This window comes from Podarcis tiliguerta (assembly GCF_965153285.1).
Source record: "Podarcis tiliguerta genome assembly, chromosome: Z".
Lineage (NCBI taxonomy): Eukaryota > Metazoa > Chordata > Lepidosauria > Squamata > Lacertidae > Podarcis > Podarcis tiliguerta.
Genome location: NC_139553.1, coordinates 48916824 through 48935152, shown reverse-complemented (window position 1 = coordinate 48935152; position 18329 = coordinate 48916824). Strand labels below are relative to the sequence as shown.

The window sequence follows — 18329 nt, the reverse complement described above, 5'->3', positions numbered from 1 at the left end:
AACCTTTTAGCAATATGCTTGAAGGTGGAGCTATTCTCGCATCCTGGGGACTCTCCAAGATAGCGGTTGTATGCAAACCGGATAAAGACTCAGCTCTTTTAGGATCTTACTTCTCAAATGCAAAAATGCAAAAATATTGTCAGCAGTAATGGTAAAGAGGTTGAATGTGTTGATATGCATGTTGACATCTCCCCATCAAACAGGATTTATTCCAAAGCAACACATATCCTACTCTAGACACCAAGCCTTGAAAGCCGTTTGTAAAATTTCCTCAAGCAAAATTCAGGCAGCCTTCATTTCCTTGGATCCATTCAAGGCCTTAGGCAGAGTTGGACGCAGCTTTATGAAATCTTTGTGAAACAAAATGAAATTTGGAGGGGAGAAATGCTCCACTTTGTAGACCACACATATACAAATCAGCCCAAACCCTAAATGAACAGACCCAGATCACTGGCAATCCAACTACACTGAGGCATTTGACATGTTTACCTGCTGAATCCTCCCCCCCCCCCATTGTTTGCTCTAGCGATTGAAACCCTGGCAAACAAGATCAGAAACCACAACGTTCAAGGCGTACCATCAGGAAAAGACTCACATACTATCAATCTGTTTTCAGTTGAGGTAATAATAATGACAATAAGTCCTAGCTGAGCGATACCAGCACTCCAATCCATCTTAAAGCAGTTTCACGCAGCAGCAGCAGGAATCAAATAAAATAATTTCAAATCCACGATAATGACTTTCAGTATCCCTGGAGAAGCAAGAAACCAAATGCAAACCTTCTCTGGCTTCTAGCCATGTTATTCAGCAATCAGATACCTGGGGGTGACACTAACTAAAGATTTAAAGCAACTGTACAAAAAGAAATGGCACCAGCCTTGCTTCCAAACTGCAATCTGACCTATTTGCAGGTGGAAACAAACAGGCCTTTCACGACTCAGTTGTATTACTGCCCTCAGAATGGCCACCTTACCTTGCTTTCCATTTCTATCCCAAGTTCTGCCAATAGACAAACCCACCAAGACTCTAAAGAAGCAGCAACACACCATAGAATGCTACACCAACAAAAGGTAAGCACAACAGATTTGCCAAAAATACCCTCTATAGACCATTTTATTTTGATGCTTTTCAACTAAAATGAATAATAACAATGCTCCACCAGCAGTTTGGACATGCCCTGGGTAAGAATGGAGTCATCACCAAAACCACTGACGATATGAGGCCTTCCTTTCTTGCCTATGTCCTGGAATGCAGTCAATAAAATTAAAAATCTGTTCTTAAGACTCGCTTTCTCAATCTGGAAATGATAAGCCCCTCTTGCACCCCTCCCTCCTTTGGCTCTTCCTTTCCTCAACTTTCAACAAGAGGATAAGTACCTGCAGACGAAGCAGGGAAGCAAAAGGGGTATTCAGATTTCACAATCTTCTTCCTAGAGGCAGACCCATCAGAAAAGAGGTACTAGCAGTCAGATTAGAAGGCATCTCCTACCCATGGCTGCAGGATTTACAAACACATTCATCTGCATGCAAACTCTACAACCAAGCGCAACTTCTGCGATCTCAAGCCACATATGAACACCACTGCACCTGATCCACCCTGGCCTACGAAGGGATGGCTTCTAAATTTATAAACTCCTATTTGTCCTAAAGAAGGGGTTGTCCACAACTCCTTGATCCCAGTGGGAAACCAACCTCACCACTCAAATAGGGGAGTCGATGTCGGACAGGCTTTGGACAAAAACGCACTGTTGAAATCCATTTTGACAAACACTCAAGAAGCAACTTTATGAATCCTGTTCCACTTGCACTGGACACCTCCTTGCCTGCATAGCATCAATCTGACTCCCTCTTATGTTGGTAAGGCTGCTCAGAAACTGGCACTTCTATCGACATGTGGTGGAGTGGTTAAGCACTCACCCACTTCTGGAACAAGGTACTTGATTGCTGGGATAGTTCAATTGGTAGAACATGAGTCTTGGTCTCAGGGTGGTGAGTTTGAGCCCCACGTTGGGAAAAAGATTCCGCATTACAGGGGTGGACTAGATGGCTCTTGTGGCCCCTTCTATGATTCTATTGCTTGGTGCCTTATGTTCTATTTCTGGTTAAGATATCTTGCCATGTCCCACCACAGCACTATTGGCAATAATAAACATTGTCTACATTTCTATTCACACTAAAACATTGCTAGCTTTCCTTTTGGCAACAGCTAGATTGGAGTCACTGGAAGGATGTTGTGCATTTTCCACACCACAAATAGATTGATGAACTATGGCACAAAGCTTTAGAGGAGAAACTGTCCCAGCATGCCCGGGTTATGCAAGGCACGACAAAAAAGATCTATCCTTTGCGAGTTGGCAACCTTTTAATGACTTTATAAATAAATAGTAAGATCTGGATCCTCCTACAACTCATGCATAGTTTTCGAGGGGACTTATTCTCAATAAGTCTTATTTTTTTCCCCTCCTCCTCCACTCTCCTTTCCCCTTACCCTTTTCCATGATCCTATACCTCATTTCTGGCTAGGAAGAATAACAGATGCTTTTAAATAACCTTTTATTGAATGATGCGTCTAAAACGTTTTCATTTGTTCTGTGTACTTTGTCTTTATGCAAAAGTTTCACTAAAAATATGTTTGGGGGAGGGGAGTCCAACACCTTCCAAAGGAGTCCATTCCATTGTTGAACAGCTCTCACAACCATAAAGTTCTTCCTGATGTTTAGTCAGAATCTCCTTTCTTTGTCATTTGAATCCATTGCTTTGGGTCCTACCCTAAGGAACAAGACAAAACTTGCTCCATCTTCCACGGACAGCCCTTCAGGTATTTGAAGAGGGCTATCATATCAACTTCCAGTCTTCTCTTCTCCAGGCTAAACATCTCCAACTCCTTCAACTGTTCCTCATAAGGTTTTGTTTCCAGACCCTTGATCACCTTGGTCGCCATCCCCCTCTGCACTGTGTGATGCGGCAGCTAAAAAAGCCAATGCAATTCTGGGCTACATCAATAGGAGTATAGCATCTAGATCAAGGGAAGTAATAGTGCCACTGTATTCTGCTCTGGTCAGACCTCACCTGGAGTACTGTGTCCAGTTCTGGGCACCACAGTTCAAGAAGGACACTGACAAACTGGAACGTGTCCAGAGGAGGGCAACCAAAATGGTCAAAGGCCTGGAAACGATGCCTTATGAGGAACGGCTAAGGGAGCTGGGCATGTTTAGCCTGGAGAAGAGGAGGTTAAGGGGTGATATGATAGCCATGTTCAAATATATAAAAGGATGTCACATAGAGGAGGGAGAAAGGTTGTTTTCTGCTGCTCCAGAGAAGCGGACACGGAGCAATGGATCCAAACTACAAGAAAGAAGATTCCACCTAAACATTAGGAAGAACTTCCTGACAGTCTATCTGAAAATTTTCATGTTTTCACATTTATTCACATTTGTTGCATCTGTATTGTTTTGTTTTTTTTAACCAAATTAATCTTAGCAATTATTATAAAACAATATTTCTTTCCATTATTATCACAGAGCTTCTTGAAAACCTATAAACGTTAATTGACCTTCACATATATTTTTAATATACTCTGCAAATTTATTCCAGTCCTCGGTAAATCTCTGGTCTTGCCGGTTCCGAATTCTCCCTGTCAGCTTGTCTAATTCTGCGTATTCCATCAACTTCATTCTCCATTCTTCTTTCGTCAGGATTTCTTCCTGTTTCCATTTTTGTGCCACCAAAATTCTTGCTGCTGTTACTGCATATAAAAACAACTTCTCATCCTTCTTTTTTATGTCATTTCTTAGTATTCCTAACAGAAAAGTTTCTGGTTTTTTAACAAAGGTATATTTCAACATTTTTTTCAATTCATTATAAATCATTTCCCAGAAACCTTTCATTTTTTTACATTCCCACCACATATGATAGAATGTTCCTTCTTTCTCCTTACATTTCCAACATTTATTACTCACTTTATACATCTTTCCAAGTTTTACTGGTGTAACATACCATCTATATAACATTTTCATAACATTTTCTTTTATTGTGGTACATGCAGTAAATTTCATTCCTTCTTTCCACAATCTTATCCAATCATCAAATTGAATATTATAACCAAAGTCTTTGGCCCACTGAAACATTGCAACTTTAACCTCTTCATCCTTAGTATGCCACTCAAGCAATAATTTATACATTTTTGATAAAATTTTAACATCATTATTCACATTTTTTTTTTTTTTGAAATCTAGATTTTTCATCTTGAAAACCTCTTTCCAGCATCTCTTTTTTAAACATCGCATTCACTTGGAAGTAGTGTAACCAGTCGAACACATATTCTTTAACTTCATCGTATGGCTTCAGTTTCCATTTATTTCCTTCTTTTATAATTAAATTCTCATATGTAATCCAACTCCCCATCATATTGATCTTCTTAACACTCATTACCTCCAATGGCGACAGCCAGAATGCAGTTTTAAACTCTAATAAATTTTTGTACCTATTCCATACTTCAATCAGCGGACCTCGGAAAATGTGATTTTCAAAACCTTTATGCACTCTTTTTTCTCATACCATAAATATGCGTGCCAACCAAATCTATTATCATATCCTTCTAAATCCAAAAGTTCTGAATTTTCCAACTTTATCCATGCTTTCACCCAGCAAAGACATGCATCCTCGAAATATAACTTTAGGTCTGGCAGGGCAAAACCTCCTCTATCTTTTGCATCCGTTAAAATCTTAAATTTTATTCTAGGCTTCTTGCCCTGACAGACATATCTTGATAATGCTCTTTGCCATTCTTTAAATATCGTAACACCTTTAATTATTGGTATTGATTGAAATAAAAACAACATTTTTGGTAGCACATTCATTTTTACCGTTGCAATTCTTCCCCAAAATGACAACTTCATTCTTCCGCACACTTCCAGGTCCTTCCTAATCTTGTTCCAGACTGGTACATAATTATTTTGAAAAAGATCAATACACTTGGGAGTTAATATAATCCCAAGATATTTAACTTTCTTAACCACTTCCATATCTGTTTGTTGCTAAATTCTTTCTATTATCTCTTGGTCCATATTTTTAACCATTATTTTCGTCTTTCTCTTATTTAATTTGAATCCGGCAACTTGTCCGAATTGCTCTATCTCTTCTAACACTTTCTTAACATTTTTAATAGCGTCTTCTATTGTTATAACCAAATCATCAGCGAAAGCTTTTACCTTATATTCCTTACAACCAACTTTCACACCTTTTATCAAATCATTACTTCTTAACGCTCTCAACAAGACTTCCAGGACCGATATGAATAACAATGGTGATAAGGGACACCCTCGTCTTGTACCCTTGGTTATAGCAATATCATCTGTCAGTACATTATTAACAATTAATTTTGCTCTTTGTTCAGAATATATTGCCTTTACACCATTCACAAATGAATAACCCATCTCCATAAATTCCAGATTCTTTAACATAAATTCCCAAGAAATATTATCAAATGCCTTTTCCGCATCAACAAATATCAACATCGCTTGCTTATCTTTCTTATTAGTCAGATATTCTATTATATTTATTATGTTTCTTATATTGTCTTTCATCTGCCTCCCTGGCAGGAATCCTGTTTGGTCCTTATGGATCAATTCCTTTAATGTCTTTTTCATTCTATTTGCCAAGATGTTAGCAAATATTTTATAGTCATTGTTCAATAGCGAAATTGGCCTATAGTTTTTAACTTGAGTTAAATCTGAGTCCTGCTTGGGAATTAATGTTATATATGCTTCTTTCCATGTCTCTGGTATTTGTCCGTCTTTCAGAATGTTGTTCATAACTTCTACCAATGGTACAAGTAAGAAGTCTTTCATTTCTTTATAATATCTTGCACCAAATCCATCCGGTCCTGGAGTCTTCCCACTTTTTAATTCTTGCCGTTTTAACTTCTTGTATTCCAATTGGTTTTTATTTTTCACTGGAATTTTTAACACCCCTTTCTTCTTTAAATAGTCTTCTATCATCTTTATCTTAGATTTCTCTTTTCTTTTATATAGATCTCTATAAAAGTCCACAAATCCTTTCCTTATTCCTTTCGGTTTCTCAATGTCTTGGTCTTCTACTTTAATCTTTTTAATTATATTTTGTTCTTTCCTTTTTTTAAGTTGCCACGCCAGCCATTTTCCAGATTTATTTGCAAATTCAAAATTCGTTTGTTTCATTCTTTTTATATTCCACTCTACGTCTTTATTGATTATCATAGTGAATTGTGTCTGAAGTAATTTTATACTTTGCTTAACTTTTTCATCCTTGGATTTGTTAATCAATTTTTTTTTTTATCAAACTGGGCCAAAACAAACAAGATGAATTTTAACAGGGAGAAATGTAAAGTATTGCACTTGGGCAAAAAAAATGAGAGGCACGAATACAAGATGGGTGACATTAGTCTGTCCATTTCCATAGACACCACTCCATTGAAGTCACCCATTATTATAACTTTTTGATCCATATATTCAAATAATTTCTCTTCTAAGTCCTTAAAAAATTCTGCTTTGCTTCCATTTGGTGCATATATTCCAACTATTATCAATTTTTCACCCTGCCAATTGATTTGAACTGCAATAATTTGACCCTCTTCATCCTTAAACAATTGCTGTGCTTCTAATTTATTTTTAACATATAAGACCACCCCTCTTTTTTTACTTTTGTCTGATGAAATAAACTCGTTTCCTAATTTTTTGTTAACCAAAATTTTCCTGTGTACTTTTTTCACATGAGTCTCTTGTAAACAGATTATGTCCAAATTCTTTTGCTATAGATATTGTTGCACTTTATTCCTTTTTTATATATCGTTCATTCCATTAACATTCCAAGTCCATAATTTCAATGCCATAATGTCAATCAATTAAATATTCTTTTTATTAACTTTTTATTTCTCCTCTTCCTCTTGCTCTTCTTCTGTTTCTTCTTCCTTTTTTCCTCTCCTTTCTTTTCTTTTATCTTTCCTGCTTCTTTGCTCTTCTTCCTCCTGGTCCGTGGCTTCTCCTTCACACCTTCTGCTCCTGCAGCTTCTAATTCTGTTCCTTCTCTGGTCAGCCCCTTATATCTTCTAAGAAATTTGTTGACTTCATCCGGTTTTGTCAGTCTGTGCCTCTTTCCTTTATAGGTAAATGCGACGCCTTCTGGCAACTCCCATCTAAATTCTATATCATTCTTTCTCAAAACTTTTACCATCTCTTTGTATTGATCTCGTTTTAATGTCTTAATGGCACATCTTTAAAAATGATTATGAAACTCCCATCTATAATTAAACGTTTTTCTCTATTTTTTTGCAAAATTAAATTTCTAAATTCTCTATCCTTGAAGACAATTAAAGTCTCCTGGGAATTTCTTCACTCTGGTTGTCTTTGTTTTAATCCTAAAGTCATTTTGAATCGTTTTTTCCACATCCTCTAATTTCATATCTAGCCATTGAGCAATCTCTGTTGTCAGCTTTTCTTTGATTTCCTCGCCTTGAACCTCTGGCACAGACCTCAACCTCAAATTCATTTCTCTTTGTCAAAGTTCATTCATCGAAACCGCGTCCCACAACTCCTCTTGCGTCTTATTCACCTCAGATACTTCCGCTCTTATTTTTTCCTCCTCCTTTCGGGACTCTCTCATTTCCAATTTCATTCTCTTCATTCCTTCCTCCTGATTCTGCATTCTTTTAGAAATCCCTTTCATCTGGTCTTTTAATTCATTCACTGTAACATCCATTTTTTTATCCACTTGCTCTAATTTGGTCTCGATTTGGCCTATTTTGTTCTCAATATTTTTCTCACTGCTTGTTATATCTGTTTTTATCTCTGTCCTTAATTATGCAAGCATTTTAGCTATATCTATTTTCTAGTCTGGTTCCTGTCTTGAACCCCTTCTTCCCCCCGGTGTTGCCCCCTCACTTTTCTTCTGCAAATGTGTCATTTTTAACCACTTTTAAAATTCTTCCCTCAATTATAAAATATAGAGGGGAGAATCAACTTTCTACAAATTTAAATTCAACACAAAATTTTATAAATTTAAATTCAACATAAAAATCAAATTGCAATTCCAAAATATTTTCACCTCTTTTTTAAATTTAACCAACCCCCCCCCCAAAAAAAAAACATAACCAACAGAGCACTCACCAGGGATCTTTAAATTCTCATGTATAGAAAAATTAAAGACAGAAAGAAATCTTAAAACTTCACAATTTAAAACAGTCTAATAACAAAATAATATCAATCTTGAGAACAATTTATACCTTTAAGCATGTAAATATAAGCAGAGAGAAGAGGAAAAAGAAACAAAGGAAATTATCAGCCAAAATATCGATATTAATATAGAAAGTTGGTCCCTTAAAAATAATAGCAAAATATGGTAGCAAAGATTTATTTAAATGTAATGAGAGCTTCCCTGATCTTAAACAAAGAAAAAAGGAAGAATATGATTTCTTGCCACTTGTTCGGCCAATTCCACTCAGGGTTTAATATCAAACTTTCTTTTAAATCATCCAAAAACTTCACGCCTCTTGTCTGGCCAAATCCACTTTTACAGTTTCGAATTCAAATCATAAGTAAACGGGAGCCACCTATTAAAATCTTTAATCTTGCAGGGTCCAAAATGTAAATCCACCAGAAAAGAAGGTGAGGGAAAAATAAACCAATACGCAAAAAGTAAATTAATCCAGTTAGCCACAAACAGGAGCATCTCCGCTAGTTGTTGCCCCACACAGACATAACAAAGTAGCAAGAGGAGAGAGAAAGTATCTCTCTAAAAATGACGACAAGATGGCACTTTGTAACTTTCCTTTCGCTAGTGGTAAAAAGGCCTCACTAACTCCGACACTTCAAAGCTTTCTCCCAGTGAGACCAAACGACCTCCCAAAGTGCTGTTTAAAGAAAACTCTTCATCCAGTTTTTGACCCCTTAAATATCTTCCATCCAGAAATTTTGTGAAGAGCTTTTTTTTTAAAAAAAGTAAGTCCAAAGTATATCATAAAAACTCCCCGTTTGTCGAGACTTACAGTTTTTCCTGTTCCGCGAATTCTTCTTGTGTCAAAATATAAATTCCCAGTAAGGCTGACCTCCTTTTTTCCACCTTACTGCCTCAAATTAGTTCCAATTAGATTCCTCAATTTGTATTTTATGTTCCAATTCGATTTCTTCTTTTTTTGAGAACAGATCACTTTGTGCGCAAGCCTGGAGCTTCGCTTTAGAGAGCTAGAAATGGCTTCCCGCTGCCAATGTCTCAACCCCGCCACACTCGTCGCCCCCAAAAAGAGGGTTACTTGGCGGCCGGGGGAGTGTTTAACTGGCAAAGCCGGGACCCCTGCCTCTCAGATTCCCTTCTGAGAGTATTTGGGGGGGCTGCGGCGCTCTTGCAGACCCCCCTTTAGGCTCTCTAAAGCTGGATACACTTGCAGCCAAGCGATCCCGCTTGCTTTCACTTCGCGATCCACCGGAAGTCCGTCGGAAATAGCACTATAATGACAAGGTCCCCCGGATATGATTTTATATCTCCTCGCAGAAACAGATAAGTATGTGGCCTGGAGTGTAGCACTCTTTGCAACTGCTGCTAGGAAAACTAGAGCAAATTATATAGCCACCAACTGTAAAGGAGATGAATTTATTTGACCCTCAAGCTATATCCTATCTTTATCATCAAACTCTGAATATAATTGCACATTGTATTAATTAACATTATTTTTTAATATATTAGTGGCCATATGATAATTGTAGCTTATAAATTTTATTGTTTAAGGTCTTAACTTGTATATTAAGGTACTTTTATAGCTTTGTTTAGAGTAGGTAATGTCTTGATAATATAAATGTTTTAAGTTTTTTGAATCAATCCAGTATATTTTCTTTTAATTGTTGAATGATTCTGTGTACATTGCGACAGCCTTTGGCTATGTGAAATAAAACTGACTGACTGACTGAATAGTCCCTGTAAGGAATATGAGGTAAAATGGATGTCTAAATGGCAACCGTCATGATTAGGGCAAAACATACTTGAAGAAAATAAACTTGTTCAGAAACAGCATAGTTAAAGAGCCTACACAGAGTGCTCATAGTCATTGGAGGCACAGAGAGACACTGGCTCCACTCTGTCTGCCTCAGATATATACAAGAGCAACAATTCACACACACTGAGCTACTGAGCCTGCGAGCAAACAGATACATTTCTATAGGGAGGGTGAGTCCCGTGTCACAGAGACTCGACAATTCACTGCGAACAGTAGCAGGCCTTAGGCTGGAATTATTTGTGCAGGTCTCACTGCTTCTGCTCTTAAGAATCTCTGACTAAGGACGAGGCCCAGCCTTCGGGAATACTATAAACGAAGGTGATTCCAGCTAAGCTGGGAACAGCCCTGACTAGCCCCACAATTAACCAACAGGCGAAATGGGGGAAACCTTTTTGCGAAAGAAAGGGGGCTCTCTCCCTATTGGGAAAGGCAAGCCAAGGAGGATTGCGCACAGGCAGTGCTCACAGATACAGGGAGAACCTTCCCACGGGCAGGGCAAGGGGTGGGAAATCAAACAGGAAAAAATGGGAATTAAATGAATTAAGGGGCTAGAGAGGATTAAAAAGAAGGGAGAAATAAAGAAATGTAGCCAGACAATGAGAAGATCGCTCCACTGTCCTCCAGACGGTCCAATCGCTCCAGGTGACCCGGTGCACGCAGCGAAAGAGAACGCTCAATGCCGTGTGCTCAGTATATAAAACCCTTGGTCCATCCCACAAATTGGCAACATCAAAATTTCCTCAGCAGCTCAAACAGCTATGGCCATCTATATGATCCCACCCAGCAACAGAGGGGGGGCCTGTCAGACCCCACCCCTCTATGAAGGAGAACGCGCTTTGTCAGCTTTGCCAACTGTTTATGACCAGATAAGAAGTCCACCTGGTGCCAGCTATTTGTGAATGTGGGTGCTGCCCCCAGTCTTACGCGATAAATGGAAGATCTGAAATACTATATATACATTTATGTGATGAAATAGCTTTAAAGTGATCCTTTGCAAATGACCAAAACACTTACATAAGGACATAAGAGAAGCCTGCTGCATCATGCCAAGGGCCCCCCTAGCCCACCACCTGCTCTCATGGTGGACTCCCACAAGAGCACCCTCCTCACCTCCAGCAACTGATGTTCAGCAGCATTTCTGCCTCTGGCCATGGAGGCCAAGCATAGCCATCCTGGCTAGTAGCCATCAATAGGGTTCTCCATGAATGTGTCTCATCCTCTTTTCAAGCCATCCCAGATGGTGGCCATCACTGCCTTCTGAGGGAGCCCATGTTCCAGTTTAACTATGAGCTGTGTGAAGAAGGTCTTCTTTTTAACTGCCTTGAATCTTCCAACATGCAGTCCTCTTCATTGGAGAGAGAGAAACTTAGAATCATAGAATTCCAGAATCATAGAATCATAGAGTTGGAAGATACCACAAGGGCCATCGAGTCCAACCCCCTGCCAAGCGGAAAACACCATCAGAGCACTCCTGACATATGGTTGTCAAGCCTCTGCTTAAAGACCTCCAAAGAAGGAGACTCCACCACACTCCTTGGCAGCAAATTCCACTGTCGAACAGCTCTTACTGTCAGGAAGTTCTTCCTAATGTTTAGGTGGAATCTTCTTTCTTGTAGTTTGGATCCATTGCTCCGTGTCCGCTTCTCTGGAGCAGCAGAAAACAACCTTTCTCCCTCCTCTATGTGACATCCTTTTATATATTTGAACATGGCTATCATATCCCCCCTTAACCTCCTCTTCTCCAGGCTAAACATGCCCAGCTCCCTTAGCCGTTCCTCATAAGGCATCGTTTCCAGGTCTTTGACCATTTTGGTTGCCCTCCTCTGGACACGTTCCAGTTTGTCAGTGTCCTTCTTGAACTGTGGTGCCCAGAACTGGACACAGTACTCCAGGTAAGGTCTGACCAGAGCAGAATACAGTGGCACTATTACTTCCCTTGATCTAGATGCTATACTCCTATTGATGCAGCCCAGAATTGCATTGGCTTTTTTAGCTGCCGCGTCACACTGTTGGCTCATGTTAAGTTTGTGGTCAACCAAGACTCCTAGATCCTTTTCACATGTACTGCTCTCAAGCCAGGTGTCACCCATCTTGTATTTGTGCCTCTCATTTTTTTTGCCCAAGTGCAATACTTTACATTTCTCCCTGTTAAAATTCATCTTGTTTGTTTTGGCCCAGTTCTCTAATCTGTCAAGGTCGTTTTGAAGTGTGATCCTGTCCTCTGGGGTGTTAGCCACCCCTCCCAGTTTGGTGTCATCTGCAAATTTGATCAGGATGCCCTTGAGTCCATCATCCAAGTCGTTGATAAAGATGTTGAATAAGACCGGGCCCAAGACAGAACCCTGTGGCACCCCACTAGTCACTCTTCTCCAGGATGAAGAGGAACCATTGATGAGCACCCTTTGGGTCCGGTCAGTCAGCCAGTTACAAATCCACTGAGTGGTAGCATAGTCAAGACCGCATTTTACCAGCTTCTTTACAAGAATATCATGGGGCACCTTGTCAAATGCCTTGCTGAAATCAAGGTAGGCTACATCCACTGCGTTCCCTTCATCTACCAGGCTTGTAATTCTGTCAAAAAACGAGATCAGGTTCGTCTGACATGACTTATTTTTCAGAAATCCATGCTGACTATTGGTGATCACAGCATTCCTTTCTAGGTGCTCACAGACTGTCCGCTTAATGATCTGCTCCAGAATCTTCCCTGGTATTGATTTCAGACTTTTATCTCTCCACTTTCTCCATGCCATCCATAATGTTATGAAGCTCTTATTATGTCACCTCTTCCTTGCTTTTCTCTAAACTGTGAAGTCCCAGGTGCTGCAACATTTCCTTGCTCCATCCTCTTGGTCATTCTGCTTTGCTTGTTATTCTGCTCACTTTCCCCCACCCACTTTTGCTGTTATTGATTTTAATTTAATGAGGATCTTTGCTAAAATAGATGTTTTTCTGAGCTGATCTTGTCTTGCCTGCCTTTGCTGCTTCAAAAGGAACAGGAACAGAGCACTTACAGATTACTCAAAGCATAAGACACCTGCACCAGGTGTCATGCACTGTGGCTGTTGTTCCACAAGATGGAACCAAGGGAATTGTTATCAAGACTTGGAAACGGCAGAGGGAACTTGGGTAACTCAGAAAATGAAGGTTCTCCCAACACCCCAACTTCACTGCTCAATTTCTGCCTCTTCAAGAATTTTTTGGAACATCTGCCTTAGACTCTTGGAGGGGGGGGGGATACCATACTTTGTGCCTCCTTCTGGGACCCTCAGACAGCATCTTCTTATTTCTTGCACACCATATGTGTTACTCATGCTTGTCATGCCCCTGCAGGTACACCCGCCAGGCAGTGAGGAACGGAGGAAAGACCCAGCTCAGCAACCATGAAGTCAAGGTGAAAGGACCTGAACCCGTCGTTAGCCAGATCATTGATAAGTTGAAACACATTAATCAGGTAAGCTCACGTACTCTCTCTTAGATGCTTCTGGCTGAATCATTGATGAGCACTGAGTATTGTTCAGAATGACCCAGTTGTCCAACATAGTAAATCTGCATTCAAAAACCCATGGAGAGACATTGTTCCCTCTTTAGAAATTACCCCATACTGGAAGCCAGAGCTGTGCATAGCTGAGGCCAGGGTTGGCTGTGGCTGTACCTGAATCTAGACCTGAAGAGTGTATTTTTCCAGATCAGTTGCTGAGGCTAAAAGCTGTTCCTTGAGGAACTGTTCAGTACTTAAGATATTTTGAGTCAGGGGAGACCCTGTTGAGATACAGCGGTACCTCGGGTTAAATACTTAATTCGTTCTGGAGGTCCGTTCTTACCCTGAAACTGTTCTTAACCTGAAGCACCACTTTAGCTAATGGGGCCTCCTGTTGCCGCCACATGATTTCTGTTCTCATCCTGAAGCAAAGATCCTAACCCGAGGTACTATTTCTGGGTTAGCGGAGTCTGTAACCTGAAGCGTATGTAACCCGAGGTACCACTGTATATGAATGTATGGAATAAGAGAGCTGGTTGTGTTGTTCCTAATAGGAATGTGTAACGCAACAGCGCCATCTGTTGCTGTGGAGGAAGGTAGCAATGTAAGCCCTAGGATTTTTAAGTCGCGTTCCTTTTAAGGTGTCTTCCCAATAGATTTCTTCTTATTTCTTCCACATGATGTTAACATTTTTGTAGAAAGGCCAGCACTGCCTTGAGGACTCCTTCCTCAACTCATATATGCTGATAATTTCATAGTGGGAAGGTAAAAACAGGGGTGGTGGGTGCAAAACAGAGGTTGGAAGAGAGAAGACAGAAAATTTTGGCATTTGGATCAGCCCTGGAACAAAGCGCTCTTTCGGTGTAACAGTTATGCTTAAGGTCTTCCAAACAGTTATGCTTAAGGTCTCTGCCAAAGAAATGTCCATACTCTCTATAGTATTAGACAATTAAGTTCCAGAGGCTACTTCCCTGCAAAAGGCAAAGCATTTGTTCCAAATGTGGACCCCATTCCCTAATTATCAGCCTTGAAAAAAGCAATTAAAACATCACAGGGTAATCAAAGAGTGAGTGTGTATTTATTCAGTTCCTGAGCTTGAAGCTGGAGGTGGTAAAGGGAGGAGCAGAGAGGGAGGGAGGAAGTTATAGTCAAATGATTATTGCTGTGATCAAATGCACAGTTCCCGTAATTTGTAATTCATAAGTCAACTTAAGGCTGTGACTCTGGAAAAGAAATTGCATCGGGCAGGCCAGATCATTAGCAGGTTGAAAGGCTTTTAGAAGGGAAATGGTTTCTCTTCCAGAGGTTACGGTGCAGCCGATGGTTGGAAATATTTCAGGCCTACCATATCTTGACAGATCTTTGGGATGCACGTGAACCAATTTATAACTTAGCTTGCAGAATCAGCCTTTCACTTAAGGAAGTGGGGGGGGGGCGCGCGGAGGGATGGCTTGCTCTTTGGTTAGAAAGCCTATCAGTCTCCAATGTTCTTGAGGGATAAAGGAAACAAACAGAATGGGAACCCAAAACCTGCCAAGAAGTTTGTGCAAGTGCTGGGAAGCTGATAAGCTGCAAGTGTATCCTGGTCCAGTAGCACCTTCAAGACTAATTAATTTTATTAATGGAACATAAGCTGTCATGAGCTTATTGCCTACTTCTTCAGAAAACCGGAGGGAAAAGTTTGTTAACAGCATGGCTTGGGGGGGCAGTTAAAGGATTCCTTCCTTGATTTTAAAGTACAGTGGTACCTCAGGTTACATACGCTTCAGGTTACAGACTCCACTAACCCAGAAATAGTACCTCAGGTTAAAAACTTTGCTTCAGGATGAGAACAGAAATTGTGCTCCGGTGGCACGGCAGCAGCGGGGGGCCCCATTAGCTAAAGTGGTGCTTCAGGTTAAGAACAGTTTCAGGTTAAGAACGGACCTCCGGAACGAATTACGTAATTAACATGAGGTACCACTGTATTGCACACTCTGATACACAGCCTTTCTCAACCTGGGGCATGAGCTGTGCTGACTGCGGCTGATGGGAATTGTAGTCTAAAGCATCTGGAAGGCACCAGGTGGGCTGTGTAGTAGAGCTTGTCGGCAATAAGTGCTAGAAGGAAGGTGCGTTTCTCAGAACCTAGAAAGGGGATCTACAGCAAATCCACCCAGAGATATGTCAGTGAATTCCAGTCTAGTTTCTTCCTATCCTGTGCTAAGATTACTATAAAATGACATGAGGCAAATTTGTGGAGGGCTGGTTTGTCAGCAGCCATTCATGGTTAAAGACAAAACTCCATGCTGAGATGCAGATAACCTGTTGCCGAAGGTGGAAGAGCCGTTGCCTTTAAGCCCACCTGGTGGGCATCTCAGCATGAGTTTGCAGGGCAGTGAGTTTGCAGGGCAGCAGCTGAAGAAGGAGCCAAAAGGGTTTTCTTGTGTGTGTGATTCTTTGTGGCTGATTAGCTGCTCTCCCTGTGCAAAAGTCAGAGGGGGCAGGGTTTCTGTTGAGGCAGGTGATTAGCTGTGGGAGGAGCTTATCAGAGCTTGCAGGGCAGCAGCTGAAGAAGGAGCCAAAAGGGTTTTCTTGTGTGTGTGATTCTTTGTGGCTGATTAGCTGCTCTCCCTGTGCAAAGGTCAGAGGGGGCAGGGTTTCTGTTGAGGCAGGTGATTAGCTGTGGGAGGAGCTTATCAGAGCTTGCAGGGCAGCGGCGCGCGCAGTTTGATCCATCTTTTAGATTTAGGGGAGCTAGTCTCAAACGTTTGTTGGGGGAGACCTAGGTTTTTTGGGGGGGGAGTTATTTGTCCTGTCTTCACGCTTTTTATGATGCAGGACCGCTGTAGCCACCCCCAACGACACGTTCTCAAGATGGAGGGGGAGGGAACAGCTGCAGTCGCCTGCAGTTCCTGCGCAATGTTTGCCATCTTGCCAAAGGTTGCAGGCAGCTTTACCTGCAGCAATTGCATGTTGATTGCCCTCTTAGAAGACAAAGTCCAGCAACTGGAGGAATGTGTAGCTACGCTCCAAAGAATTAGAGAGCTGGAGCTCTTCTTGGAAGCAACAGAGCACACCGTCTCCACCAAGGAGGAGACAGGGGACTCCCCTGAGAAGGAGGCTAGTTCACCAACACAGGAGCCAGATATATGGAGAAACGTGACTCAAAGAAGTAGGAGGCCCAGGGTCCTGAGCATGAGAGATGAAAAGGGCCTGTATGGATTTGGCAAATTCAGCATTCAGAGTTCGAGAATCACACTTGGCTCATGACCAAGGGTGTTAAAAAATAGCAACTCTTTGATTCTATGATTCTATGATTCAACTCTTCCAACTCTTTGATTCTATGATTCTATGATTCACTAGGGCATCTGACTGCCAGTTGTGGGGGAAATTGGATGCTGTAATGGTCCAGGTTCCAAGACCAATGACTATTTCTGTAGCAGGGTCCCAAAAGGGTCCCTGCCATCAACAACCTAGAGCCACCCAGTCAGTAAGAAGGGGAAGGAGAGTTTGGATTTGATATCCCGCTTTATCACTACCCTAAGGAGTCTCAAAGCGGCTAACATTCTCCTTTCCCTTCCTCCCCCACAACAAACACTCTGTGAGGTGAGTGGGGCTGAGAGACTTCAGAGAAGTGTGACTGGCCCAAGGTCACCCAGCAGCTGCATGTGGAGGAGCGGAGATGCGAACCCGGTTCACCAGATTACGAGTCTACCACTCTTAACCACTACACCACACTGGCTCACACTGGGGAGTATTTTAGCCACTGAGAAAGAGACTCCTCACCCTTTGCTCTAATTGGAACCCATCTGAGTGGAAGGAGGTGAGTCAGCCACAGAGGATGGGCTCCTAGGGTCACTCTGGAGAAAACATCATGCAGGAGGAGCTCTGCGGTGTTGTTCTGTATGCTCAAAACCTAAGCATTTGGGAACACTAAAAGCAGAACGTGCTTCAGTCTCAAGAAAATGGTGGGCAAGTTACATACAGTGGAGCTTTGATGTCAACACAGTGGGAGTCACTCCAAAAAAGGTACTGGAGAACTCAAACTCATTGGCCAGGCAATCCCTGGGGTGGGATTTCTCTGAGTCAGAGGAAGGCAGTGCTTCTCCTGTTCCTATGTGTAATCCCCCTACTGACTCGGGAGTTATTGCTCTCACCCCTGAAAATGGGGAAACCTGGTTCCAGGGTCATGGCAGGAACCTTCGCGGGGCAACCATATAGGAGATGTTGATATGCATCCATTTTACTCAGGGTGCCGGACCCTGCTTGAATTCAGGAACTCATTTTCATGATGGCATTATGCCTCATCTGACAAGGGGGAGGGAGAAGTTTTCTGAAAGTGCACCAATAATTATTTGGGCCTGTCGTTTCTGGATGGAATTATTATATCTTGTGTGGCAAATGTGAAATCTGAAATCCAAGGGCTGCTAGGATCCACCCAGCTGTTGCCATTATTTGCTACTAAAGCAAGAAGACTGAAGGGTTTTTTTTTTAACCCATGATGAATGTACTGCAGGAATCTTTTGGCCTCTGTATTTTCTTTGGGGGGGGGGTTGGAATAAAAAATGCTGCAGAGTGTAATCTATCAGTCCGCATGACTCACACCCTGTATTTAAAGACTAACAACATTTTTTTGTGACTCAGGAAAAATTTTAAGGCTTTCTGAGGAGCAGTTCACCATAACGCAGGGCTCCTCCCAGACTTCCACTCCATATGGAAGGAGCAACTGGGACAGTTAAATCAGAATAAGTGTGACAGACTCTGACTGCTACATATCATTAAAATTCTGAACATACAGTGCCTTTTTTAATTGCTAAAAAATCTTCCCATTCCCCTTGACATTTTCAGT

At 41.3% G+C, this 18329-nt stretch overlaps 1 protein-coding gene across 5 annotated transcripts in view; it reads left to right on the top strand.

Annotated features, from left to right (window-relative positions):
- The window catches only part of GPC3 (glypican 3), a 252285-nt gene that overhangs the window by 168554 nt on the left and 65402 nt on the right, over window positions 1-18329 (top strand). For all 5 annotated transcript variants that reach the window (XM_083422627.1, XM_083422625.1, XM_083422624.1 and 2 more), the window contains one exon: window positions 13351-13471. In XM_083422627.1, coding sequence (XP_083278753.1) covers window positions 13351-13471 — 121 coding nt within the window. The remainder of the gene's footprint in view (window positions 1-13350; window positions 13472-18329) is intronic.